The sequence below is a fragment of the Ammodytes marinus genome, assembly GCF_949987685.1.
Source record: "Ammodytes marinus genome assembly, chromosome: 13".
In the NCBI taxonomy this organism is placed as follows: domain Eukaryota; kingdom Metazoa; phylum Chordata; class Actinopteri; order Uranoscopiformes; family Ammodytidae; genus Ammodytes; species Ammodytes marinus.
Window position 1 is genome coordinate 28,371,426 of NC_137217.1, and position 27,167 is coordinate 28,398,592.

Here is a 27,167-nt window from a genome sequence, read left to right on the forward strand (position 1 = left end):
TAAATTCAAACCCATACAGGTAATTTAGGATTGGCCAAATGTCAATACTTAATTCAATCTTTGTCCAATATTAAACGGACTAAACAAAGAGTAATGTTGTATTCAAGATTTTTATTAAGCTTACTGTACATTCATGTACCAAACAGCATGTTTATCACATGAAAGTGTACTCTTGCGCTAGTGTATTGGTAGGAAGGCAAAAGTCCACTAGATAATGAGGATTCAGGCTCCATATTAACAAAGCAACACGAAGATAAAGAGGGCAAATAAAACACAGACATACACATTTATCCAAAGTGACTTCATTAAGTCAAACCTAAATGTTTTCAATTGTTTTAACAGGGTACAATCTCTCAGCTAAAGCTGGACCAAAATGAGCAGAAAGAAATAAATAGGCACTGGGGGACGAGGTCGCATTAGTGAAGAGAGCTGCTAACTGCTATAACAGACAGACAGACAGTTTGGGGGGTGAAGCGTTGAGTGGTGGACGAATGAAAATCCAAGGAATAATATAAAGATGAAGATGTTTCTTATCAGCTGAACTAGATTATGAGTCTGATGAGAAAGCTCTGTGTGCGTTGGGGAACTGCTGAGAGTTGAAATCCGGGTCTTCCCTCACCCGTTTCTTGATGTCTGTTTTAACCTGAGAGGAAGAAGATATGATTATTATCATGGTGGGATGTATAAACAGAGCTGGTTTAGAAAGGCACTCATATCATAATTGAATGGGAAAATGGTATGCTCACTTCTGACAATGCTTTGAAACAATTAGTCTTGATAAAATGGTTGATAACAGACTTGTTTGTTAAATGCCATTTGCTGATTGACTACTTCCGTCTGAAAGTGTAACCATGTGTTTCTGGGATCAAAGATGGTGAGAAAATGCTACGCTAACCATGGGCAAAACTATTGTTAAGAAGAAGATATTCAAAATGTGGTCATTACTAGCCTTACATTATATACAGTTTTTAACTACTGTACACACAACAGTTGGTTACCTGTTCAGCATAAGCTTCCTTCAGCTCTTGAGTCTCCAGATCGTCTTGTAACTGCTCACCAGACGTCATGGGCCTCACGCCTGCTGACCTGGCTGCTTGGCTCACTGCATCAGAGAGGGAGACCAGGCTTCCACCACCCAGTCCCGTCTGAGAAAACACACACACACACACACACACACACACACACACACACACACACACACACACACACACACACACACACACACACACACACACACACACACACACACACACACACACACACACACACACACACACACACACACACACACACACACACACTTTGAAGAAGGGGAGAACAGGTAGCACTCATGTTATAATAAGTAAAGTTACAACTGATCTCGTTACCTTTCTGCGTTTTGCTGGCATGCCGTGCAAATAGGCATCAGACAACGGGGGCTGAGCCTTCATCTTCCTCTGGGTGATCATATCACACCTGATGATGGGCATCCATTCCTACAAAACAAAGTACATAAACATGGAAGATGGGAATTGTGAGGATTACGAGTTACCATGAGTCTCTTTAAAAAGAATGGACCGCCTCACAACAATAGTAAAAGCTATTCAAAACCTCTTTCTGTTACCGCTCTTTCACAAGGAAACACAACTAGGGAATTTTGGACTAAACACCCACTTGATTTGACAAATTCATACTGCAGGCGCCTCATATCAGCATTAGCTAAAAACGTTTTTTAAATACTTAATTTTTTGATTTTTTTTTAAGAACAAATGAGCTAAAATTTTAAACTTATTTGTTCACAAAACAAACAGGAGAAGAGATTTGTTTCCTGACCAAATAAACATCTATTTGTCTTTACAGAAACAATGTTCCAGTTACTTTTGATAATCCACAAACGTCAGCACCAACAGTTTGTATGAACACGAGGTGAACAGTTCCTATAAAAACAGTTGACCTTTTGTTCATTGGATTTTCCATAGCAACACTGAAAAAGAAGCAGGTGGAAGCCACAAAGGAGCATGTGTGTATTCAGAGAAAGCGTTCCCTAGGTAAATGTTGAAACAGTGGTGTGTGGGGGCTCTTACAGGGGGAACGGCAGCCGCCCAGCCAGACTCCTCACTCCCTCCCTCGGCTCCTGCTGCTGCCATGTCTCCTCCTAATGGAGCGGCTCCTCCCAAGGCTCCCAGCTCCCCCGGCAACACCCTGGGCTCCCGTGACGCTGCCCTGGTCTCGTGTGACACCGACATGGCCTCCTCCGCTGTGGTGGCTGCGGCCGGCGAGAGGGTGTCCCCGATCTTTGGAAAGTGGAACAACAGTGAAGTGAGAGAACGAAAAAAGGCAAAGTTGTACCTTAAAATTTAAAAACTGACTTCATCACAAAAAAGGACAATTAAGACAATACGTCATTGCTTACCGGCGCACTTTGTGCTCGTTCAGGCTCTTGTGGGCCAGCGGCAGCAGACTGATCCCGCTGTGAAAGTCATGTAATATGTATTAGCCATTTCAGACCTGCTGTTCAAAGTAACTGGATATGTTACAGCCATCAGATAAGAGGGACTCCGCATGTAACATGTTATAAATGCATGTGCATTCTGTTGATACAGTTTTCAAATATAGAAATCTGAAAATAAAACTTAAATCCACAATTAGGGAAAGAGAAGTTGGGGGGAAGACACTGAGATACAAAAGATACTGAGGAACAATGGAAGATAGATGTCTAAAAAAACAAGTGAAAGCAGCTGGTGCGTTACCTGTGTGTGAACTATGTATCTCTGGATCTGCTCCTGTGAGACAGGGATGTGCTCCAGAATGACCTGCAGCCTCATGGTCATCATGCTGGTCATCCAGTTGACCAGGCTGGGACTGATGTCACTGGACATCCTCCTCTGGAACAAGGAGAGAAAATAAAGACTTTTTTAGAGGTTTAGCAGCAGTTTCTTCTGTGTCTTTCTTTCTTATGTGATCATTGTATCATCACCAAAACATTTCATAAACACAATAGTGCACTGCGGTAATGTTGCCATTCTTTGCTTAAGGCGTGTTCATGTTGAGTCACTCTGAATAGGAGTGTCAGTTTAAAACCTATAATGTAACTTCATCTCTATTGAAACCCACGTTCACTTTAATTATTTATAACACTTGTGAAATGTTGTGTGTCAGTCTGTTTTCTGTTGGGTTTTAAAAACACATTTATAAAAAGGGATAGGATCAATAAATGCATTGATAGAATTAGAAGTAAAAGCTGTAAGGTAAGAGCAGTTTACTGAAAATCAAATGTTATTTTTTAAAGGGCAAAAAGGTGTAATATGTGTGCCCAAAAATAAGTTTAACAGGTTACATTTCCATGTTTGCAAACTGGTCAAGTAAACAACTAGGAAGGTTTTCCTTGAACAGGTCGACGCAATTCATGTGATTGTACTTGCATTTGCACAAAGCAATACATATACTTTGCCCAAGTCTGAACAGAGAGCATAAACAATCAAGGGAGGGAAATTAGTGAGGGGTTGTATACTGACAATTCTGTGGTTGATGACGGCAGTGAGAGCTCTCTGGTCTCCCCTCAAGCAGTGCAGGTTGAGGGCAAGACACTCAAACAGTGCCTGGTTACACAACAGCAGCAGCCGAGGGCCAAATGACTCATCTGGATGAAAAAAATATTATATTTTTACCAAAAGTCCCACACATTAACTGGGAGGCTAAACTGGAACAAAAGCATTCACACATAAACCCAGTAATCAATGCAAATTGAGTTGTGTTCTTTTTAAAGTTTACCAGTGCAGCGCAGAATATGTGTGGCCATAAGCGTCAGCTGCTGTCTGAAGAACGCCATGTTGGTCTGAGTGGCGTCAACTCCTTCCAACACTGTGACTGAAGACTCTCTCTGTGGGAGTTAAATAAGGAGGAGATGTAAATACATTTAATAACAACAGTTAACGCAGCATTACAATAAGTTAACTAAAGTGGCTTTTAAATTTCATGGGCAGAAGTGAAATAAAATCTCTTTATAATTAATTTCTGGACAACCTAATTTTCTGCCTAGTCTCTAGTTATCTTTTAATGTGCATTTGCTAGTGTTAAAGTTTCTGTATATATTATGCTGTCAGATTGGCATAGTTGGAAAAATTGTTTTTATCTGATCAAGATTATCCATAATGCCCACAAACGTATTTCACGAATTAAGATCACTATCATGCCATCCAAGAACCAATTACTATGAATTTACAAATAGGAAATGTATCTCATTCCTTGTGCCCTACATTAAATCATTAACCATGTTGTGTTTTTACAACAGTAGAGGAGAAGTGAACATCACATTCTTACAAAGCTCTCAGTGATGTACTCCTCCAGTTCGTTGACAAGAGTGTTGGCTGCAGCCTGTTGGATAGAAAACAGAGGGTGAGAAAAAACAAGAGAATGACAGCACATACAAGTTGACAATGATAATAAAAATTCAACAGTTATTGAAGAAAGAATAAAAACAAACATGGGAGTACTAATGAAAAGTAAATTAGTGTAACTTATTTTAGCTACAAGAAAAAACTGGGTTATCCATCTGAAATAAACAATATCTAAAAGATGAAAAACAATCCTCCTCCAAGTGGTGAGTGGTACTGACAGTGATGTTCTCATCGGTGGGCTCTCTGCCGTTGAGGTAGTTCTGGGTGAAGAACTGGGACAGCTGGGGCTGGATGCGGGTCAGCGGCTGGTGCTGGCCATGCAGCAGCATCACCAGGTCGGACATGGTGAACGTCTGGCACACCAACATCAACAGCTCTCCAAAAAACCCTGAAAAGAACCACACAAAAAAAAGAAAATATTAAAATTACATTCATATTAATAATTTTTTAATATGCTCTCTGACTGATTTTAATACTATGTAACTCTCAGCTGATATCAAATCAAATCAGTTTTATTTGTATAGCCCAATATCACAAACAGACATTTGCCTAAGTGGGCTTTACATTCCATACAGTATGACAGCCTGCCCTTAGACCTTTAGATCGGCTAAGTGACTAAGTACGGTATGTATTGATAACATAATGTATTTGTATGTGTTTTTACCGGTAGGATCCTCTGGGCTGATGAAGATGTTGGTGGCCTGGGACAGCCTCTGCATGAACTGTGCGATGCTCTCCGTGTCGTTTTGGGCCTGGCCCAGAGAGCCCATCATGGTGCTCAGGACGCCCCGCACGATGCCGGTGAACAGCTCGGGGTTGAGGGCTTCGGCCGCCCCGGGAGGGTTGGGTGGTGGGTTGGGCCCTGCAGCATGAGTAGGAGCAGCTCCAGAGGTAGGGGGTGGTGGAGTGAAGATGGGCTGGGCCTAGGATGGAAAGGAGGAAAAGAGGAGGGAGGATACGTTTTTTTTTTCTTTCTCTCACAAACAAACACCTTCACCATCAGAACAACGACATACTTTTTTTTTTTTTTTTTTAAATGGCAAATTTGTCCTTTGTCATAATAGTCATGTATGGCTACCAGAGCTCGACAAAGTGGAGGGGGGATTTGGTAACATTACTTTGCTTTGTCAGCCTACCTGCCCTCTAGTGACATGGTGATGTCATGTATTAATTAGTTATTATATTTAGTGCCACTGCAAGTTATATTAATAATATGTTTAACAAAAGTAAAACATTTAGTCAAGTCAACTGCAGTCATATAAAAAGGAAAAAATACTGTGTCAACTTAGCAAGTTCAATTTAAAATCATAAATGCTGTTACATAAGAAAAAGGGAAAGAAAGAAAATTCTAATTTTAGTTTTCTCCACCCTATGATGCTGTTTACCATGGAGAAATCTTGACATAAGAATTTAAAAAAGTGTTGAATTTTAAAGAAAAATAAAACTCAAATCAAAACAGAGAGTTAAATGTTGACAACACACAAAGTGATTTGTCTGCGTAGGTAATACAGTAATACATGTGAAAGTCTATTACGTTTTCAATCACTGACCTGCTGCATGAATTCACTCACTCCCTGGATGAAGGCTGGGACACCGGATGTGGTGACAGTAATTGAAGGGGCCCCTACACCGCCAACACCGGCCCCACCGGCGGCCCCCAGGAGAGAGCCTAGGAGCTGGCTGAGGTCTGGGGGCATCTCCTGGCCCTGGGGCTCTCCTGTGTTGGCCTCGCCTTGGCCCTGTGGTCCAGAGTTCCCGGTAGGCGGAGGGGTAGGGCCGGAGTTGGAGAAGGAAAATGAGGAGGAAGCTGAGGTGGTGTTGGAGGAAGAATAGGAGGAAGAGGAGGATGTGGACGTGGATGAGCCAGAGGAGGGTGGGACTGTTTGACTGCCGGCTGGATAAAAAAAATAAACAAAAAAAAACACAAAAAAATATCACTGAATGCTTCTTTGACCATTCAATTAAAAAGGTGGAATCAGCCATTTTGGAGAATACAAAATCAGTGGATATCTCCTAACAGTACAGACAGGTCCCGGATCGTGAGGAGATATTATTTGATTTTCAGAAAAAGTTATTTTGTCAACAAGCATTCTCCAGAATCACTGACTCTACCTTCAACTTGGTTTAGATATATGAGCTGCTCATGAAGCCCAGATCAAAGTGTAAAGCTTACCCATTTGTCCTGTAATCAAAAGTTGTCCAACCAGTCCACTAATCATCTGGTTGAGAGAAGCTGGGTTGAAAGCCTGCAGAGCAAGAATTTTAAATTAGCCTCCCGTGTTGATCATGTTGACAGTCAGGGACTAAATCAGAAAAAAAATATTCTCCCCACCTGTCCTGGCTGCTGGCCCGGCATGGCGGCCCTCACATTGATGGTGGTTCCCCGGGCGCCAGGGGGCATGTTGGGAGCAAAGGGGGGCCGGGTGAAGACGACCCTGGCCTGGGGCTGGGGGCCGGCGTGGGGAGGGGGTGGAGGAGCAGTGGGGGTGGTGGTGGGTGTGTTAGGGCCTGTGGTGGTGGTTGAGGAGTTGGCGGTGGAGCTGTAGCCAGGAGGGGTGGGCTGCGGTGGGATGGGTTGGCCAGTGGCACCGGCAGTAGCGGCGCTAGTAGCAACGGCAGCGGCATATTGGCTGATCTGTTGCATGAGATTCCGCATGAAGTCAGGGGGGAGGGCACCTGAAGAGGAGGAGAGTTAGAAACCAGTTGATGAGAAAAAATGTATTTACTTTGGTTATCAAATTTAAAAGGGTTTTCAGGAATGAGAAAACAAAGGCATTGTTTCTGATTTAAAGCAACTGTTATTATTTCAATAAAGTTAACTGTTGGTAAAAAGAGAAACTGGACTTAATGGGGCTTGATAGACTGTGTTGTGTTTAGTATGATGAAAGTACTATCAACAGGCCTTTACCTGGTTGTCCTGGCATTTGCGGTCCACCTGCAGCAGGATTACCACCTGGGCCTGCTCAGACACATAACAACACATATAGTTAGAACACTCTTGAACAATCCAAAAATTAAATATATATAAGTATATTACTCTTCACTGTTTTCTTTATATTGGATACGTCCAAAGCTCCATTCTTCAGATCACCCAGGACATGCCCGTGGCAGCAGCTGCCCATATACGTAGAGGATGCAGTAGGGTGGTATTTGCTATAAATCTAAACACACTGGCGCCCAACAATACGGCACAAAACGGCTGTGATGTAGTTGAGCATTCAATCAGTGGCGGGGTAAGGGACAACACACCGTCCGTGTTCATCTGCATCATGACCACCGGGACGGCCTGGTGGCTGATTCTGATGACCCGGGGGCCAGCCTGTCCCTGTCCAGCCTGCTGATTGGACTGGGGGGTCTGTGGGGGTACGGTCTGACCCTGACCTGCCTGCTCCGATTGGTTGGTCGGCTGGGTGGGCGGGGCTTGTCCCTCGGCGCTATTACCCGCTACAGTCACCGTGGCGCCCAGGTTCATCTGTGTGTGAAGACGCAGGCACAGTCAGTCTGATTGCTTTAACTGTGATTCTAATTCACCTCGAATGGCCTTGCATTCACTCACTTGCACTGGGATGTGTTGGTGGTGCACAGCTCCAGGCATACCGACGGGGGTGGCATAGTGGGAGAATGGGCGGACCACGTGAAGGTGGCGGGGCGCAGGGCTCATCAGGTTCAACCGCAGGTCACTGAGGGCCACGAGGGCGTTACCCAGGAGTCGGAGACACTCCCACGTCAGGCTGAGAGTGCGCTGGTCCTCCTCTCTCTCCTGTGGCAGAAAAGAAACAAGTTCAGATTTTGAAAAAATACTCATACTCTTTTCGTCCAACAGCTTTCATCAGTTACAAGATGTTTCTTTTCTTTTCATTTCTTTACAAGATCGTTAGGACAGAAACATTGTATGAAATAAATGAGGTAGGTGGTAAATTACTACATTTATAATAGTCCTGTTGATACTAATAATGGCCTGATAGTTAACTTATTTTAAAATGTATTACTGCCCTTGAAAGCTTAAGAATGGGATATGATTTTTTTTTTTTTTTTTTTTTTTTTTTTTTAATACTAAACTTTTTAATAGATGTTCTAGCATGCTAATAAAAATCATATTTTTCAGATGGTTCTTTGAGTCCTACTGTATTGTTGTTGTATTCTGCGGTGGTGGCGGTCTCCAGCAGGGTGTGAGCTCTCTGGATGAAGGGCTGCAGTCTCTCCTCCACCCGCCGCAGCTCAGACAACATCTCAGCCAACTCCGCTGGGCTGGGATGACTAGGAGGAGGAATGTGGATTACAATAAAATTAAACAACATTGGTCAGTGGGAATGACAGTGGTGGAGATACAGCTTCCCCAATGCATATGGACAGAAAGAAATGTGTGATATTTGCTTCAATAAAATATTTTAAATATGTTTTAGAAATTACTAATGTGCCCCTTCAATTTGCTTTATGTTTGCAGGAATTATCTATACTTAGTATCTATTTTTTTAATCCATAAAAAAAAGAGATCTGGGAGTATAAAAAGAAACTGAGTTGCTTGTTTGCATTGTTAAAAAGGTTGCCTTAGTAAGAATCTAAGCCATGAGCGAGGATATGTCTCACTTAGGTCCAGGTGGGGCTGTGGGTCCCTCAGATTGTGCTGTAGAGGAGGTTGGAGGTGGGGGAGTTGTTGGAGGTGGGGAGGTGTCCATGGGCTGGGCAGAGGGGGAGGGGGTGGAGCTGGTGGACGAAGATGAGGGAGGCATGGGAGCAGAAGCGGCAGAAGCAGCAGAAGCAGCAGCAGTTGTCTCTGTTTGGGAAGATGAGTCGCTGGTCCGACCCTAAAAAAAAAGGCACAAGAAATCAGGGGTATTTTATTACTGATGAGGCAGTCATTTCTCTGGTGCTTTTAATTGTTTTAAATGCTTTTATTCTCATTGATTTAGAAAAAATAAAAATATTTTATTCTACTTCTCTGTAGCACTTTGAGATTCTAGTAATATAAAGCGGATTACAAATAAAATGTATCATTATTATTATTTTGCCCCTGGAGCAATTTAAAGGTGGAGCTCTCACCTCCATTCTGTGGACGATGTCATTGATGTCGCGCAGCAGGTTCTCAACCAGCACCAGCCTCAGCCTCGGCTCGCTCTGCACCGGCTGGTCCATGTCGATGTGCACATTCACGGACCCATTGCTCTGAAAATACAACACACAGAATTACAAATAGGGTTAATGCAATCCCACAACAAGCTGATAAAAAGAGACAAAACACACACATTGAATAATTGATACAAATTTAAATTTTTGTTAAATAACATCAGACTACTAAAAACGCCCTAAAATTGTATCAGAATAATTGCATTGATAACACAATTGGGGAAAAAAGACGGGTAATTTAAAATGGCTGCTATAAAAATTACATGAATTGAAACACTGTAATTATTTAAAACAATTGCAAGTAGTGTTTGGCAGGTTTAAGATAATATGTCTGAATTGATTTCAATGTGTTGCTGTAGTTTGATACAAGTGTCAGGGGCACTGATATTAATTGTTATGTGGATTTGAATGCCATCAGCGAGCACAGTAGCTTACCCCAGTGCTGGTTGTGACTCTAGCATTCCTGGCATTCTCTCCCATGCCAGACACCATCTGTTGAACTGACATCTAAACGAAAAGAACAGCATGTAGCTTAATGTAGCTTTGGAAACAACATTTAACATGCAAGTTTAACATTCTGAAGGTCATGTAATGAAGCACGATTAAGGCTGGGAAACATACTGGATATGAAAAAACTAGAAGACAATTTTTCCACTACATACAAGTCATGACATCTGTTTATGAATGGAATAAGCATGTCAGCTTTTTGAGTTGCTTGACTGCATGTAAGATATGAAGCTGGTACTTAAACAACCTTTTGTTGCATACTCAGGTACATCAGAAATCAGTGGAAGAAATATGACTCATTGTTTTTAAATTTGTTGGAATTTGTAAAATAAATATTGAAAATATACAATATAAATGATACATAATAAAAAAGCACTTCACCAGCTTAGCAATAAACTCATACATTGATTAAAAATAAATAAAAAATAGGTGCAGCAGAACCAAAGATGATTTTTATCCTCACACATTCATCTTCCTCATTAAAACCTGGCCCTTAAGTCACTCACACACTACAACTCAACCGCTGAAAGTTTGGTATGCGATTCCCAACACGTCTCAAAGTGGACATACCTGTATCTGCTGGGGGTCCATGATGTTGACGGGGAGGTTGAAGGTGCCAAGCATTACGTAGCTGTTGGCGTTGCGGTCGTGTGGTGGCCCCTGTGAGGGTCCCTGGGCGGAAGAGGAGGGCCCACTGTCGGAGGAAGACCCTCCCGACCCTGAGCCCGGCTGGGAGGGCGGAGGGGGGGCCCGCTCCACCAGGTGTATCACCTTCCCACCAACATCTGGGACAACAACAGAGAACTACGGTTACATCTGTACACATAAAGGTAGTGTGTTGACTTCAGGCTTTAAGAAAAATAAAGTATAGCTGTAATCTACATCACTGAAGGCTTTAAAATTATCTCTAATTGTGTTGCCCTGGCCAGCAATGCTGTATAAATACTGACAGACCCATGTGGGCACTACTACTCTCCCAGAATAGTGATCCACCACAAAAGCAAAGTAAGCAACAGAAAAGTCTTACAATTAAAAAATGGCAATCCTCAATGTAAGTAAAAGCTCAAATGCTTAGAATCAATTTGAACATAACGATAAATATACAAGAAAATAAAAATGGGATGAACTTGCACCAGTTGTAGGCTTTGCAAAAAAAACAAATTGCCCTTGAGAGAAATGTAACTCTGTTTTAATTGAGCCCTTAATGACTTACTGTAGTCTGCCAGAGTCCTCTCATCCTGTAAGACTCTGCCCTGGTAGATCAGCCTCTGTTTGTCCACGGGGATAGCCACGGACGGGGCAATGTGCTCCTTGAACTCTTTCACTGTCAGCTACAAAAACAATGGAACAGGCATCATGAGTCAAACTACCACAGAGGCTGAGAGGGAAATGAGAATTCCCTCCAAAGTTAGCAGCATGGATGGACTGATGCATTTACCTGACCACCAACAGTGTAGGTTCTGCTTTGGGAGTCCAATGTTTTGACGGTCACCTCTATGTCTGTAGTTTGTTCCTCCATGGTTTACCTGTGTCATAAAACATTGTGTTGCGGTTATCATAGACCAATTGATATTTCAAAGTAAACAAAAAAAAAACTCCTATGTGGTTTCTAGTGGACAGATATATGTAATGGGGGGGAGGGGGGAACAGATGTTTAATGATGTATAACATATCATGGCATTATGTAATATTCCTTGGTTTAACTTGTCAGCTGCCATATATGCAGATACATACAACAGTAATAAGCTAATATTGGCCAATAAATGGACTAAACAAATTAATTATTGGCAGAGCTCCAACTGATACTCTGATGCCAGGCTGAAACAAACTGTAACTTTCATTCTTAATGTATATTATTTGTTTAATTAACTAATCATTAAATGTAACAATTGTCAGAAGGACATTTTAATGCCAATTAAGGCCTTTAGATGAATTAAGTGCTCGGGCAATAATAGTCAGTGGGTTCATGTCTTTGTTGTTGTTTGTTTACAACGGACCCTAGAATGTTTTTATTAATTGATATATTATTTATTTAACGGTTGATAGAACATAAGCGGGTTAACACATTGCAATAGGCTACCAAATAAGGCTAGGTTAATTTTAGATTTAGTTATTCAATACCTTGTTGTTAGACTCTTTGTGCGAACCTTGTCATGTAAAACCCCTCTTTTAAATACAGTCTATGGTCAAAACACGTAAATATCACATACAAGACACACGATCGAACACACATGCAATGACTCAACCTTTACTAGCAAATTGTTGCTCCCTTAAAAATCATGGAAAACACATGTAGCATAAACATAGTTAGCTCAAACCATGCAGGTCAAAACAGAAGTAAATAGCAAAGACTAAGCAGCTAACAGCTAGGTAGCATCTTAACGTAACCTAGATAACTAACAGCTAAGAGGGTTAACGTTAGCTAAGTTAAGATAGCTGCCTCCGGTTGGGCCTGTCCACCGCAAGCGTAATTAAACATTTAACAATAATTCAACACTTCAACAGTGACGTGTAAACATGTAACGCAGACAGTAGTACAGAATGCCGTTAGCCGGTAGCAGTATGTAGCTTAGCTTAACTTGGAAACCACACATACGTTTGCACCGGAGCTAACTGGTCAGGAGGCTAAGCTAATGCTTAATAAACTAAACGACGTTACGATGAAGCTCGTATCCAAGACGATACAATATTTAGTGTTTTAATGTTTCAAATAAAGACCGTTGTTACACGGTTACCTTAAAGTCACACTATCCTCTTAGCTTTCCAGTGTATGCAGCTGTTTCTTATCAAGTAAAATGCAAATGACTTCCTAGTACAAGCTTTTTTTCCTTTTTTTCTTCAACCTTTATTGACAATATAAGACACAAAGATACAAAGCAGTAATAATATAATATGCAAATAGAATTCCTTCACATTTTGTTAGCTGCTGAATCATGTTTCCTCATCTTGAATAACAAAAGTTGTTTCTTAATTCCGAGAAAATAGTATAAAAAAGTATTTTTAAAACAGATGTTAACAACAAGGCCTATCCATCTGTTTACATTTTGCACTTGTATATACTATCTATGATTTTGCACCATTAATGTTACACCTGTTTGTAATGTTAACCACTCATAACTTGATTTACATCTGTTCATATCGCACCTACTTTTACTTCACATTATTATATTCCATTATATCTAATTTTCAGTGTTCTATTTATATTGCATTTAATTTGGTTTCATTTTTACTTGAACTTGATATTCATATGATACACCTTTTCTCTACACTTTTTAATTGCACTTTGTCTTTGCACTGTTTTTGTGTTCATACATTGTATATACTATCTATGGTTCATATAGTCCTAGCCTACAGTAGGTATTGGGTGGCTCTTCACTTTTGTGTTTCTCTGATCCATTTTTCTTCTTTTATGTTGCATTGTTGAAGGGAGCCTGAGACTCAAAAATGGCATTGGCATTGCCAACGATTAGTGTAGGCTAATTGTTGTGCATAATATGGCAAATAAAAAATCTTGAATCTGGAGTAATATAAACTTTCAAAACGGCACCCACACATTTTAATAGTAAAATGTTCGGTAGTTTTAAGCGCTAAGTGGTTATCACAAAATAGTGGTATGGTTATTAAGATGATAAGTCTTATGACACTTTTTTTTGTTTTGTTTTTTGTTATGACACTTCTTACACAAACTACACGGATGTGACGTCAGGGGGGCACCGGAACTGCTGCACTGTTGGGGAAAGAAACATGGCGAATCTCGTGGAAGCAACAACGCAAAAGCAGTTTGAAGGCTTGTTAGCCAAAGCTGGAAAATGCCTGACCGTGGTGCACTTCCAGGCAGCATGGGCTCCTCAGTGCGGCCAGATGAACGAGGTGATGGCGGAGCTGGCCAAGGAGCACGCGCACACCATCTTCGTCAAGTTAGAGGCGGAAGCGGTGCCCGAGCTGTCGGAGAAGTATGAAATCGCCTCTGTGCCCACTTTCCTTTTCTTCAAGGCGGGAGAGAAAGTGGACCGGCTGGACGGGGCCCACGCTCCCGACCTGAGCAAGAAGGTGCAGCGCCTGGCAGTCACGGGGAATGCGGGTGGAGCTGGCGAAAGCGGCGGCGCCACCACCACCACAGACCTGCACCAGCGTCTGAAGAAGCTGATCAACGCGGCCCCATGCATGCTCTTCATGAAGGGGTCCTCGCAGGAGCCTCGCTGTGGCTTCAGCCGGCAGATCGTGGCCCTTCTGAAGGAGCACAACGTCCAGTTCAGCAGCTTCGACATCCTTTCCGACGAGGAGGTGCGACAGGAGCTGAAGACCTACTCCAACTGGCCCACCTACCCGCAGCTGTACGCCAACGGAGAGCTGTTGGGGGGGCTGGACATCGTGAAGGAGCTGGCCGAGTCCGGAGAGCTGGAGAACACCTGCCCCAAAGCCGTCACCTTGGAGCACCGTCTGAAGACCACCATCAACCGGAGCCCAGTCATGCTCTTCATGAAAGGCAACAAGGAGGAGGCCAAGTGCGGCTTCAGCAGGCAGACGCTGGAGATTCTCAACGCCACCGGTGTGGACTATGACACCTTTGATATTCTGCTGGACGAAGAGGTGCGTCAGGGGCTCAAGACTTATTCCAACTGGCCGACCTACCCGCAGCTGTACGTGAAGGGAGAGCTGGTCGGAGGCCTGGACATTATGAAGGAGCTGAAGGAGAGTGGAGACCTGGTGTCAACGCTGAAGGGCGAGTAGACTGTGGTTGATGGATGCGCCGCTGTGCCACCATAGACGGGGAACAACAAGCCACCCACCACACATGTCCAGAATCCAGATCCGCCCTGTGTCACTTATTTAACACTGTGAAAGGGCAATGGAGTGAAAGAAACACTTTACTATGAGAAATTACATTTAATTTAATAATCCCATTCTTCACTTCTAAACACACTGTTGTAGCATTTTGAAAAAGTAAATACTAATCTATTCTATTAAAAGTTGATCCTAACATTATTAACTAGAATTTACTTTTTGTTTTTTTCTCCTGAAATTTCGGCGGTGTTGCTTGCTCGGGATGTTTTGCCCGTAGTAACTCTTGAAAATACATCCTAAAGTAAATGTTAAGCAATCCCTTTGTGTGTGTGTGGATCATTTTCTTTGCTTTTTTTAAATCCCTGTGACTGGGAGAATATACTGACAACAGCTGGCTTTAATTCACATTATCTGGTGTCTGCATTGTTGGTGTTATACCTCCCCCTCCAGTCAAAACCTCACACAGAACTGGCCTATCATTATTACTCGGTACAGTATATTTTTGCCAACTGGCACAGCCTACAACTTTTCCTGTCGTGCCATTGCATTGACACATTCTGCACCTGAAATACAGAAACACTGCATTTATCCCATAATTCCAATTGGAACTATGTGGCACTCATTGATAGTTACAATAAAACAATGCAAATAGATATCAAAGGTTGGTGTTGTTTTTGGTGATACTTCCATTAGCTAATATGTGTAAAATATAACATTGTAGTATAGATTGGATGTCAATTGGACGTCATTGAAAATGAGGGTCACCCCTCAATTGGTCTCTCGAGGATAAATAAAAGTTAAATGAAAAAAAATGAAATGAGTTTGACACCACCTTGTGGAAGCACATGTAGAAGACAAGTATAACCTGATCTCAGTCTATCAGTTCATGTCATCAATCAATCTGCAGCCTATTCCAGAGCTGATTAATCATTTAAGTCATTTTAACCAAATATGGAATATGTGTAGGTGTTTCCTTGTCTATAATATTACACTTATTATGTTAGGGTTTTGGGCTGCTGGAGGGACAAAAAAATGTGGGTCTGTCAACTAATTTTTCTGACTTTAGATGGACCTAAAGAATTGAATGATTCACTAAGAAAATAGTCAACAGATCATCCTGTTTCTCAAAACCTGATAAAGGGGATAGCACTAAAGGTGTAGCATGACCAAAAGTCAATGTTAACTACAAAGATGTTCTTTGACATGTTGACAGAGGCTGTGTTCGAAAAGCCGAACTAATGTCCTCCCTCCTACATGCTCAACATGTATATACTACACACTGTCTACTTAACGATCCATTGTGTATGCGAGGTTTGTAGGACCATTTACACTGAAGTATACAGAAGCAATAAAGAATTAAATTTTTTTTAGTTGAGTAGGAAAAGTTAAGTACTCATCCAGGCATTTCTCGCCTACACAAACTTGCATACACACATACTCAAATTGACATCAAAATGAGTATGAGTAGGACCTTCGTATGGCTTTTTGAACACAGCCAGAGACTTATTCATACTACAGTGTATAGGTACTCAAACAAATTTGCTAAACTTAGATAAAAGTTGCATTGTTCCAGTGGTTTAAAAAAAAAATACCACAACCTACAGGATGATGACTCAGCAGGCCTATTGAAGAGTTTGGAACACGAGCAAAGCTTCCAGTTTACAGAGACAGCCCATACAGTATTTAACCATAGATAGTACATAAAAGTATGTAACCCATTATTTGCCCTCTTTTAAATATCGGGGCTATTGAAGGTGTAGGTTACGTGATAATAATGTACCACCAAACACCCACACTCTGCAAAAGGAAGAATTTGGAACATTTACCCATACATATTCAACCAATGTCCTGACGAGAAAGTACACTTTGATCAGTTTGATAGTGTAGTATTAGCTGCTCTATAGGTTGCAGTTATGTAGGACAAAATGTTGCCATATTTTCTCAATGTATACGGTTTGTTGTATCAGGACTTCGTTCCTTGCTCGTATCCATAGCAGTTGCTGTCCAACAAGATCAGTTACATACGATTACCTATTATTACAGACTCGGAACATTTGATTATTTCTGTCACTGACACTGTGTGTTGCATGGCTTCCCAGGGAAACTTAGTTTTTTGACCACTTTTGTCATTTGTGATGCAACCATTCAAGCCAATTTTAATGCAAGTCTTAAAATGTACCCTCTGGTTAAGCGTGACGTGTGAATTAGTTACAGACTCAGAGACAGAGAGATTTGCTGAGATAAGCATAAGCCGCAGCCACACAGAAACGCTTTCCACCCCCTCTGCTCTTTCCATTAGGGGTCTTTGTCGCAAGTTGTGGGTTTAATATCTTCAAATAAATTCCGTTCCTTTACCGTTGATGCCAGCCCACCTCTCTCTGTCTCTGTCTGTTTTAGTACCTGGGAAAATGGTACTCAAAAGCAGCAGTCAGTCAGTCAGTCACAGAGAAGAACCACATCCAGGAGTTCATAGCAGTGGACAATATGGGGTTCACCATGGAAGAGACAGCCCATCAGTCTCCTCATGCTGAATGGACATAAGCACATGTGAGGCAGAAAATGCATACAAGAAAGAAACACACACACACACACACACAACCTCCCAAAACCTGAAAGTTTAAACAAGAAAAGAGTAAACGGTGGTACTTTACAAGTGTTTCTTTAAACCCCACCTCAAGGTCAACATTATCCAACAACTATTATTAAATGTAGCAAACATGCATGACATTCATGGTGATAAAGAGATTTGATATGCACTCTGTTGGTGAATGAGTAATAGGTCAATACAGTGAAGTGCAATTATTAAAGTCTTGAGTCTCTTACTTTTGTTTCTTTCCACCACCTGACAGCATCAAGGCCAATATACTATTAGCGCTGGCCAACCAAACCAATCATGTGATGTTTAAAGTATATAACACATTTATATATGTACATGTATGAAGAAGTTTTACAGCATGTTTTATAGAAGACAGGGCTGTAAGAAAAAAAACAGAAACAAGAAAACCCCAAGAGCATGAACAGATTCCAGAATTAGGGAAGTGACGTTTAAAAAGTGTAAAAAGGTGCAAATGGTGTGTTTGGAAAATGAAAGTTTTGATGTCATGTTGTCATGTTGATTTGATGTCATAATGAAATAAACAAGGGCGTCATGCTATGTGTGTTTCAATGTGTATTTTTTAAAGGGGTGATGAATGCACCAAAGAGAGCTGGACCTATCATATCCGTCCTGACAGGGATGATTTGGAACTGGAAGGTAACTACAGTGCCATCTACATTCACAGATGCTTAAAATACCCACACATGGGCGCTCCGGTGGCATAGTGGATAAAGCGTGTACCATATTGGCTCCGACCTTCGTTGCAGTGGTCGCGGGTTTAAATCCTACTCGTGGACCTTTACTGCATGTCATCCCCCCTTTCTCTCTGTCTCCCCATTTCAACCCTGTAGTACTGTCAAATAAAGCTTGAAAATGCCAAACAATTACCTTTAAAAAACAATACCCACACATGCACATATAAATGATGAATAGGTACAGGTTTCTCAAGGCAAGGGGACATTGTGTGCCGATGTAAAAAAAGAAGAAAAAAAAAAGAAGAGAGATAACTTCACACCAACACCCTGCAGGGATTCAATGATTTTCCCAGAGCGTTATTCTTAGCGTGAGGGGAAATCCCTAGTGCGTCTCTGTTAAACAGCTAGTATTTCAAGCTCTACTTTTGTCTGTGTTTTCAGTTATGAAAAAGAATGCACACTTTTATTGTCTATTGTAGAATAAAGTGTAATTAAAGAATATTTCCAAAATGTACAGATTGTATTGCCATGGGGAACTGCAACAGAGCCGACAGCAAAGGAATTCAGGTGGATACCAAACCCGGCAAAGAGAGAAATTACGTTGCTATAAAAAAATACCATGAATTGATCACTGATGAGCTCTTAGAGTTGCTGTTAGATTGTGTTGCCTCATACAAGGCCAGGCTAGAACTCTTTCCAGTCTTTGTGCTTAACTAACCAAACGGACACAATATTGGTATCAATCTTCTCATCAAACACTCTGCTAGAGAGCAAATGCTTCCCATGTTAACCCTTCCATTATCCTTGGGGTCAATTTGACCACATTCAATCTCTGAATAAATGGTTCATATACATTTTTTCTTTCATTAGTTTTTCTTGATATCCAAAAACTTTTCTGTTTTAAACATACAAGAAGTTTCAATATTTTACACACATTTGTTTTGATTGATTAGGATGACATTGCTGATAAAAGGTATTCTGGATGTATAAGGAGATGGGTGTTTGTTTGACTATTTTTCTTCATACATGCCCAAATGTCTTCAGACACAGGGGGCACCCAGATTTCAACTGGGGGACTCTTGATCTGCAGTCAAATGCTCTACCACTGAGCTTTACCCCCTATGAGAATAAACCTGAAGCTGTCTGTTTGCCTTGACCAAGACCATCAGAATCTACTGATCAACTTGTCTGTTAATGATTAGCCACATTAGCCTTTTGGTAGTGTACTGCAGTGTGTTGACCCTGACCTGTGTCTCTTTTTCTTTTTACAATCCAGGCAGGGCTGAGTTGAGGACCCTATTGCATCATTATCCAGGAAATAGAGCCACCTCTGAGCCCGACAGATGTAGAGGAATCCCTCACCTGACACATGCTGTATGGTGGGCCACCTTAAAGGAGCAGTTACTCTGCAATTTGGACGTATTCCGGCGATGATGTTTCTGAATCAAAAGAGTCATGCTGAATCAAACAACTATATCTCTGCATTTACAGAGCTCTTTCCCTAAATATGATCATGGAGGTAGGCACACATGTCCTTACTTCCAATGTTATTTGAAAAACAATTCCTGTCGTTGCTAGTTGATGGCACATGCTCTTGATCTTCTACAATTTAGGCAATTTCAGGATGCTCCTGGAGGCATGGACATCCTGGATGATAAGAGCTTTTTTCGCCTGTGAAACGGGGAAACAGATAAAGCAAATTTTCCTTCGAGAAATTTAGTATTTTATCTGTACATCTTTACACAAGACTGAGAAGAATGAATACAGCAGCATCTTTTCAAACATCGAATAACAGAAATGAAAACAAGTGAAATTTCTGGTTCCCAAAAAGAAAAAAAGGTTCTTGAAGGAAAAGTGAAACCAGCGATGGTGTTTTTTTTTTTTTGGTCGATTGTTTGTTCATCCACCGGTTATCACTGTCACTTTCTGTCCACATATGATCTGTCCACAACTACCCATCAAAAACCCGGGGAATTCCCATGATGCCACTGGACTCAAATACCTGTTCACATACCTTGAATACAGGCAGCGAGATCATGATATAATGGTTTTTACGCTCACTCATTTATGCAGTTTGAACACAATTCCTAAAAAAAAAATGAGAAAAAATTGCAAATCTGAAGAAAAATATTGATTCATTTACACTCTATTGAAGTACTGTAAATGATCAGTGTCTTTTAAATAAAATGTGCTTGTTGCTACCATGTTGTCCCTCAATGTAATACATATTGCATTCATATAGTTCATGAGGGCGTTGGCAACAGGCAACAACAGTTCACTCAGTAAATAAACAGGAGAAAAAATGAAAGCGGCAACGTGTGTTTGTGTTTATGCTCCTGTCGCTGTCACAGCAACCGAGATATTCCACAGTAAATTCCAACTTCTCTGAACCACCTGATACATCCTTCTGATCTTCCCATCAGCTCTGAATGTTTTACAGCGACAGTGACACGCCCGGACCGTGAGAATGTTTTTTTTTTAAATATGTATTTTAGTAAACAAACCACTGTCACTTAGTAACACACTCAGTTGTGCGATAGCCCAAGGTGTAGGAAATGTACAGGGAGATGGAACGATGATCAAGTACAGAACTACAACATAATAAATTCCCCTAAACCAACTCTCTCACGCTGGTTTCCCTTTATTGGTTATTGGTCTCTGCTTGGTTGGCTCCAGTGTTCCATCCTTACTGAAAGATAAAAGTGCCAATACTGCAATTTAAAGAAATAATCCATTAAAAATAGTATTCATGCATATGAAATACCTCTTAAGTAAAAGTACTGAGTATCAAATGTGAAATACTAGAAAAATGGTCCATGTTGGTTTTTGATTGGCTTCCAAACCACCTTGCCTAAGCACGGGCATGGACTTGCACATAGAAGCTCAAACATCCAAGTGAACAAACAATGAGGAAAACTCATTTTCAGTGAAAATTGAATTTAAAAGAAAATGCCAAACCTAAATCTGGCCCCCGGAAACTTTGTTAAAGGTGAGTGCCATTTGTCTTTACATCTCTGTCAAAATATATCATCAAAATTGCTTGATGAATTTTCACTTTTTATCTTTTGCAACGGTGCCTTTAAGTGAAGCAAAACTTTCAATCTTACAATAACACCTTTGTCGCAGGCTCCACTATACTGTACAGTATATCATAGAGCTAGACGAATAAAGGTCAGTGTATCACAGACATATCGATTTCGGATTTGAATACATTTCGGACGAGTAATACAAATGGCATACAGCTGTGAAACTATGTTTGAGGTGATTTGTTAAAATTAATATGAGCTTAGCCTGGCCTTTATTACCGTTAACTGACCTACTGAACCTTGTGGAAGGGATTCGGGGACCTAGAAGAAACTTACACCTGGGATTTTGGACAGGGTACTATAGTATAATTCCTTTTTTCATTGATATCAAAATGGAAAAAACGGAAAACTTCTGTTGGTTTCAAACCAAAAACGGACTAAATTGGTTTTTTTGTCTGAATCGAAAAACAAACAGAACTGCCCAATGTGTCGTCTCTGTACTATAGTATAATTCCTTTTTTCATTGATATCAAAATTGAAAAAACGGAAAACTTCTGTTGGTTTCAAACCAATAACGGACTGAATTGTTTTTTTTGTCTGAATCGAAAAACAAACAGAACTGCCCAAAGTGCTCCGTTTTTCGTTTTTGCCGATACCTTTGAGCCATTTTCGATTTGAATTGAAGAAGGAAATGACTGCCAGCTGATTCCTTTTTTGATTTTGTGCTCAAAACGAAAAACGAAGTCACATGGTGTCAAACAGGAAAGAGGTCCTGTGTCATGGCCGCCGTCAAATTGTGTCCTTCAAAATAAGAGCATTGCTATCTGGTGTGTGGAAAACGTTTTTTTTTTTTTTTAAATAATGAAGAATACAGAGCTTTATTTACAGTTTAATATATAGATAGGCTGTTGTCAAATAGTTATTTATTGTTGGCTATATGATGCAGTATAACCAATTGCTAACCCATTGTGTAATGTAAAAGAAAAAAAAAGACTTAGGAATCAAACAGATAAACAGTCATGAGAGGATTTTTTTTTTATTGATGCTGCTCACCTCTCTGCTCACCTCTCTTTAACTATATTTGTTGACCCAAACAGACGGAAAATTATTTCATTGAACACACACACAAATAGGCCTAATATCTTCATTTGTGTTAACATTTCCATACAATACAATTATTGAACACATACAGGCCTACTGGTAGAAGCAAAGCTCTGGTAACAAGAATGAGCAGAAAGAACAGTGGGTTGAGAATTGTCCTTTACTATTAAGTCCACAACTCAACTCAACTCAATTCAGTGACAGTGTGGTATTCATGGTACAGAATATGATGGCCTAGGCCTACTAGACAGCTTGAGTCTGATTGGTAGGATTGTTATTTTTTAAAAGGTGAATAATCAACCCAGTCTTACAGTGAAATGTGTTCTAACTACGTTGACCCACAGCACATTAATTTAAATTGTAGGCTAAGAAAAATACTTGATAATCTCATAATTGCAGGGCTGTTTTTGTGAAACTATTATTAATTGAGCTGTGGGCCACCATATTAGTAAACACTTCACTGTGAGACCAGGATGAAACCTTATAGGCCTATATAAACTTATATACTATCTATCTATGGTTGAAACATTTGATCTATTGAAATCAGTTGATAAATAAGAGAACAGCGCCCTCTAGGGTCACACATTCTGATGGGTCACAGTTTGCAGTGCAGCGGAGCTGAGCCTTCGTCTTCACCAGCAGAGGGCGCTCTAGGCATTACACTTGGCTGGATCGCGCCCGGCCCGCGAGGTAGTCAGTTCATGACGAGCCCATGGACGAGCCAAGCCAACGAGCCAAGCCAACGAGCCAAGCCAATCCCAACAAGAGAGCGATCATTAATATGCACTGTGTTTATGTTTCCATCCACAGGTAAGCTGGTTAGATATGATACCCTGACTAGTGTATTAGAGCTTAGACTTGTACTTGTGGCATTAATAGTAAACATTGAATTTGACCCCGTGTGATGTATGTGTATTCGCCATTATTTACGATCGCGGGCGCCGATAGCAATGACACGGCTAATTATTAAGCTAGGCACGTCCTGTGTGGGGCCAAGACGAGTGTAATAACTATTCCTAGCTATGTATGTTTGGAGCATGGGAGGGATGACTGACTGTTCTGAAGCGTGATGAACCGGTTAAATGTGTCGTTAGACGGAATAAGCCGTTTGTATTGATGAATAGCCGAGCTAATCCCTGATAGCATGCTAATGCCCATAGCCATTGACGCATCCCTCCCCGTCACGACAGTTAGGAGCAGTAGAGGTGTTTTGAGAATTGTACTAGAGCCCATGTTTAATTAAATGCTTTTGCTTTAGTTTCTTTGAGAGTATTGTGAGAATAATACAGGGCTGGTGCTGACTATGGGTTAAATAAGAGTTATATTTGGTTAAGGCAGTGCATAGGTATAATTCATAAAGGTTTAACAACAGTAAAGCAGCAATGATATACAGTGAATAAAATGAGTAATAAGTCTGGGTTATACAGTTATTGAGTTTGGAGTAATATGGTGCTAATGTTATTATGATGCTCTGTCATTTGAGTTGATGCATTATGCTTATCTTTACTTGTGTTTAAAGAAGTAATTATACACTTAATTTAAGAGACAGTATTTTCATATAGCTGAGGTTAAATGCTAATACTTACCCGTGGGCCCTGTAATTGTAAAGTGAACATGTATTGTATTGAACATGTAAGTGCCTGCCTAGCATGGGTATTTAGACTAGTAACTGTTGGAGAGATACTGAGTATTGTGCTAAGAGTCCCAGGTCTAGTGCAAGTGCATGTGATTATTGTGTTTTATGAGGTGTATTGTTATTGAGAGCATGTGTTTTGAGATGTATAAGAGTGTTTCATATAGGACAGTAGCGCCGAGGTCAAGTGGTGTATATACAGCATATGATGGGCCTATGTACGCTAACAAGAGAGCGATCATTAATGTGAACTGTGTTTATGTTTCCACACACAGTAAGTTAGGTTTTACAAATGTTTGCATGTTGTTTGTACTTCTGGGATAACTCATTTGTTCAACTTCTGACCTATACCATCTGCTTTCCACAGACTCATCTTGGCTGTCATGCACTTCAACCATAATGGCAGATGAGAGGAAGCCAGAACCAGTGATGGTGAAATGTGTTATGTGTAGGGGTGTAACGGTACGCTAAAGTCACCGTTTGGTACGTACCTCAGTTTTGAAGTCACGGTACGGTACAGTACGGTATGGTTCATAGTTAAGGGAGAATGAACAGCTTTAGCTGTCAGTAACTAGCTAACATACAAATAAAATGCATAACAAATATAAAAAGAATACTGCTACAATTCTCCAATGAATAAAATACTTCTTAAATACTAGTGAAGGTGCAGCATAAACTAAAATTGCACTGAAAAAAAAGCCAGTGTTAATGCTCAGCAGGCTCTGTAAACTGGTATGTAAACAAAGGGTATCTCATCTTTAAGGGTATTTTTGACTTTAAAAAAAGAAAATATTGCTGCAGCTCTCTTAGCTCTGAAGTGCTCTTATAAATATAACAATTATCAAATAAAAGTGCAACTGCAGCATTAATTAAATGACAGCTTGTGTATTTTCAGTATAAAGAAGAAAATAATGTCTGGGTTTGCACAGCTCGTTTTTTCTTCACAGTAACGGTGATAGTAACACCTGGATGGTGCCTTTTCAAATGCGTATGCATGTTCGACGTGTTGGCTCCCTTTATATGTCCATGGTTGGCTCCTACATAGGCGATCACGGTAAAACAATAACCTGTGTGCCGACATTGTTCCACACGTCTATCACTGTCTTCATAATTCACCTGGAATCCGAAGTTATCCCTCAAATACGATTTGAATGACAGGGAGGCGCCTGCAAGCTCCGGTTTTCTGCTGACTTTCGCCATGCAGTTCGCTCTCTGTTCGATAGCACTGTAAAATATCTTTATTTGCACTACTCATAGACTGTAAAAGAGGAGTAGGCTACTACCGTATTGGTCAGAATATAAGACGGGTTTTTCCCCCTGGAAGGTCGTAAAAAGTCGGGTCATCTTATATTCGGGGTCTAGTATTCAGCGTCCAGTAATGGACTGCCCGTTACCAGAGCGATCATTCAGCCTAATAATAATAATAGCCTATGTTTAATTTATATAGCGCATTTCTCGCACTCAAAGCACTTTACATAGCTTAAGGGCCTGTGTCCAAGTTGTGTTTTTTATTTTTTTTATCGAGTGGAACCAACACTGGCTGTGCTCTTGGAAGCGGCCGGGGCTTGCGTGTGTGCAATGGGAGAGAGAACGCTTTGTGAGGAGAGAAAAAAGAGGCACCGGACATCGCCAAAGCCAATGCAAAGCCTCGACTCATTATGAGGCGAGTCAACGTGTCGCAGGCAGGAATCAGCTGTGCGATCGACTTTTACTGTGGCTTTTTAGCTGCGGTAGTTGTGGGTTGAGGAGAGATTGATTGCCAACAGCGCTGTCCTTTTACGCACCACCAGGGCCGCCGTAATGTTTAGATTTCATCATTTGCATCAAAGCCCTAATGATAATAAGAATGAGAGGCTTCTTTTAAATGCTGTCCCAAGTCCATGCACTGTCCATGCGGTCGTTGTGATTGTAACTTTGTCGGCTGTAAACTGAAACTGACGGAGATCGCGGAAGCCTTCCAATCGAAAAGGTTAACGTGCCCCGGTTATCATTTCAGCCTTAAACCACGGCGTTGATAGCTTTCGTTTCAGCACTAAGCCATGTGATTAACTATGAGCATTAAATAAATGTTGCGTCTCAAATGCCGAGGACAGCAGCGAGGGTGACCCGCTATACCACGACCGAACGAGAGAGATGACAGCGAGAGCTACATGCAGGAGGGTGAAGAGGCAGTGTCCAGGATTTGTGCTGTCTCTGAGGATGCCCTTGACTCTCCGAGTACAGCGGGTCAGGTAGACGTCCTCCAGTCTGGGGAGCTGGGTGCCGGTGATCCTCTCAGCGGTCTTAATGATGCGCTGGAGAGCTTTTCTGTTTTTTTGAAAAAAAGTCGCCAGAGGGGCCTGAAAAGTCGCTAAGTTGGCAACTTTGCACCCTCATGCTGTGCTCACCATGGAGATAAAATACTCTAAATCGCTGGCTGCTTCTGCGCAAGTGCGAGCCGAGCCGGAGGCTAAATGGTCCGGGGGGAACTCCGACGTCAAGTTTTTTAAGTTCCACACCGCAAAACAAGCCTGTACATTCGCCATATTAACGCTATGTACACAAACGGACCACGGTCCACCTCTGTAACCACCAAGAGGGGCCTGTGCCATCACGGTACGGTACAAATACGTGTATCGTTACACCCCTAGTTATGTGATCCTGCCACCCTGTCAATCCATCGTACAGTGAGCAGCTTTGGTCAATCCCTAAATATTACCTATCATGTGTATACTATAATATCACTAAATTAATTCTAACATTTGTTTTCATCCCCTAGCCTATGCAATGGCCCTGGTGGACTCTCTGAGGGAGGGACACTCCAGAAGATCACATGAGAGAGCAGAGCTGGTTCTCCATCTCCACTGCACCTGCTGCCCTTCTGCTACCACATCCTGTGAGAAGATCTCTACAGATGGACCAGCCTGGAACTCGCTTGGCTGTCACAGCTTCACACTGCACATTAGTCTGACTCAAGCACACAAATTGGTTTCCAGTTTTCAGATTGTGATTGTGATTATTAAGTCTAGACAAAGTCAGATCAGTTCTCAATTCATAATCATATTGATTGCAGTCAAAGAGGTGACATACTCAGTCATGTTTATTTGTGAGACATGTAAAAATGCTAAAATAGATTTTGACAAAAATTGGGCCACAGAACAAGGAGGAGTTACTAGTTTTGTTTTATAAAGTATTGTTCAGGCAAACACCTGAGGATTGTGGGTATTTTTATCTATAGCCAGATATAAAATTTAACATTTTCTCTTAATATAATATCTTAGGGATTACACAGCTGCAGGTATGCTTTTGAATTTGTTAATTTGTATTTTCCATTTTGACCATATG

At 41.1% G+C, this 27,167-nt stretch overlaps 2 protein-coding genes and 1 long non-coding RNA gene across 3 annotated transcripts; 2 read left to right on the forward strand and 1 right to left on the reverse strand.

The window, feature by feature from the left end:
* Positions 1-102: 102 nt before the first annotated feature.
* On the reverse strand, positions 103-12,833 carry bag6 (BCL2 associated athanogene 6). Its single transcript, XM_080039126.1, has 25 exons — positions 12,743-12,833; positions 11,446-11,533; positions 11,221-11,338; positions 10,578-10,792; positions 9,936-10,007; positions 9,417-9,539; positions 8,964-9,181; positions 8,501-8,633; positions 7,933-8,136; positions 7,626-7,848; positions 7,285-7,335; positions 6,709-7,052; positions 6,550-6,622; positions 5,927-6,270; positions 5,041-5,299; positions 4,595-4,764; positions 4,300-4,353; positions 3,751-3,859; positions 3,495-3,619; positions 2,730-2,864; positions 2,393-2,449; positions 2,064-2,273; positions 1,368-1,475; positions 999-1,145; positions 103-643 (listed from the first exon to the last, which is right to left on the reverse strand). The coding sequence occupies exons 2-25, from the start codon at positions 11,524-11,526 to the stop codon at positions 548-550; spliced, it is 3,669 nt and encodes a 1,222-aa protein (XP_079895252.1). The 5' UTR covers positions 11,527-11,533; positions 12,743-12,833; the 3' UTR covers positions 103-547.
* Positions 12,834-13,726: 893 nt separating this feature from the next.
* glrx3 (glutaredoxin 3) lies at positions 13,727-15,110 on the forward strand. Its single transcript, XM_080040088.1, has one exon. The coding sequence runs from the start codon at positions 13,752-13,754 to the stop codon at positions 14,736-14,738; it is 987 nt and encodes a 328-aa protein (XP_079896214.1). The 5' UTR covers positions 13,727-13,751; the 3' UTR covers positions 14,739-15,110.
* A 7,842-nt stretch (positions 15,111-22,952) lies between these two features.
* Positions 22,953-27,130, forward strand: LOC307259485. The gene is made up of 3 exons (XR_013845160.1): positions 22,953-23,020; positions 24,211-24,326; positions 26,602-27,130. It is a non-coding gene; the product is annotated as an uncharacterized lncRNA (long non-coding RNA).
* The last annotated feature ends 37 nt before the right edge of the window (positions 27,131-27,167 follow it).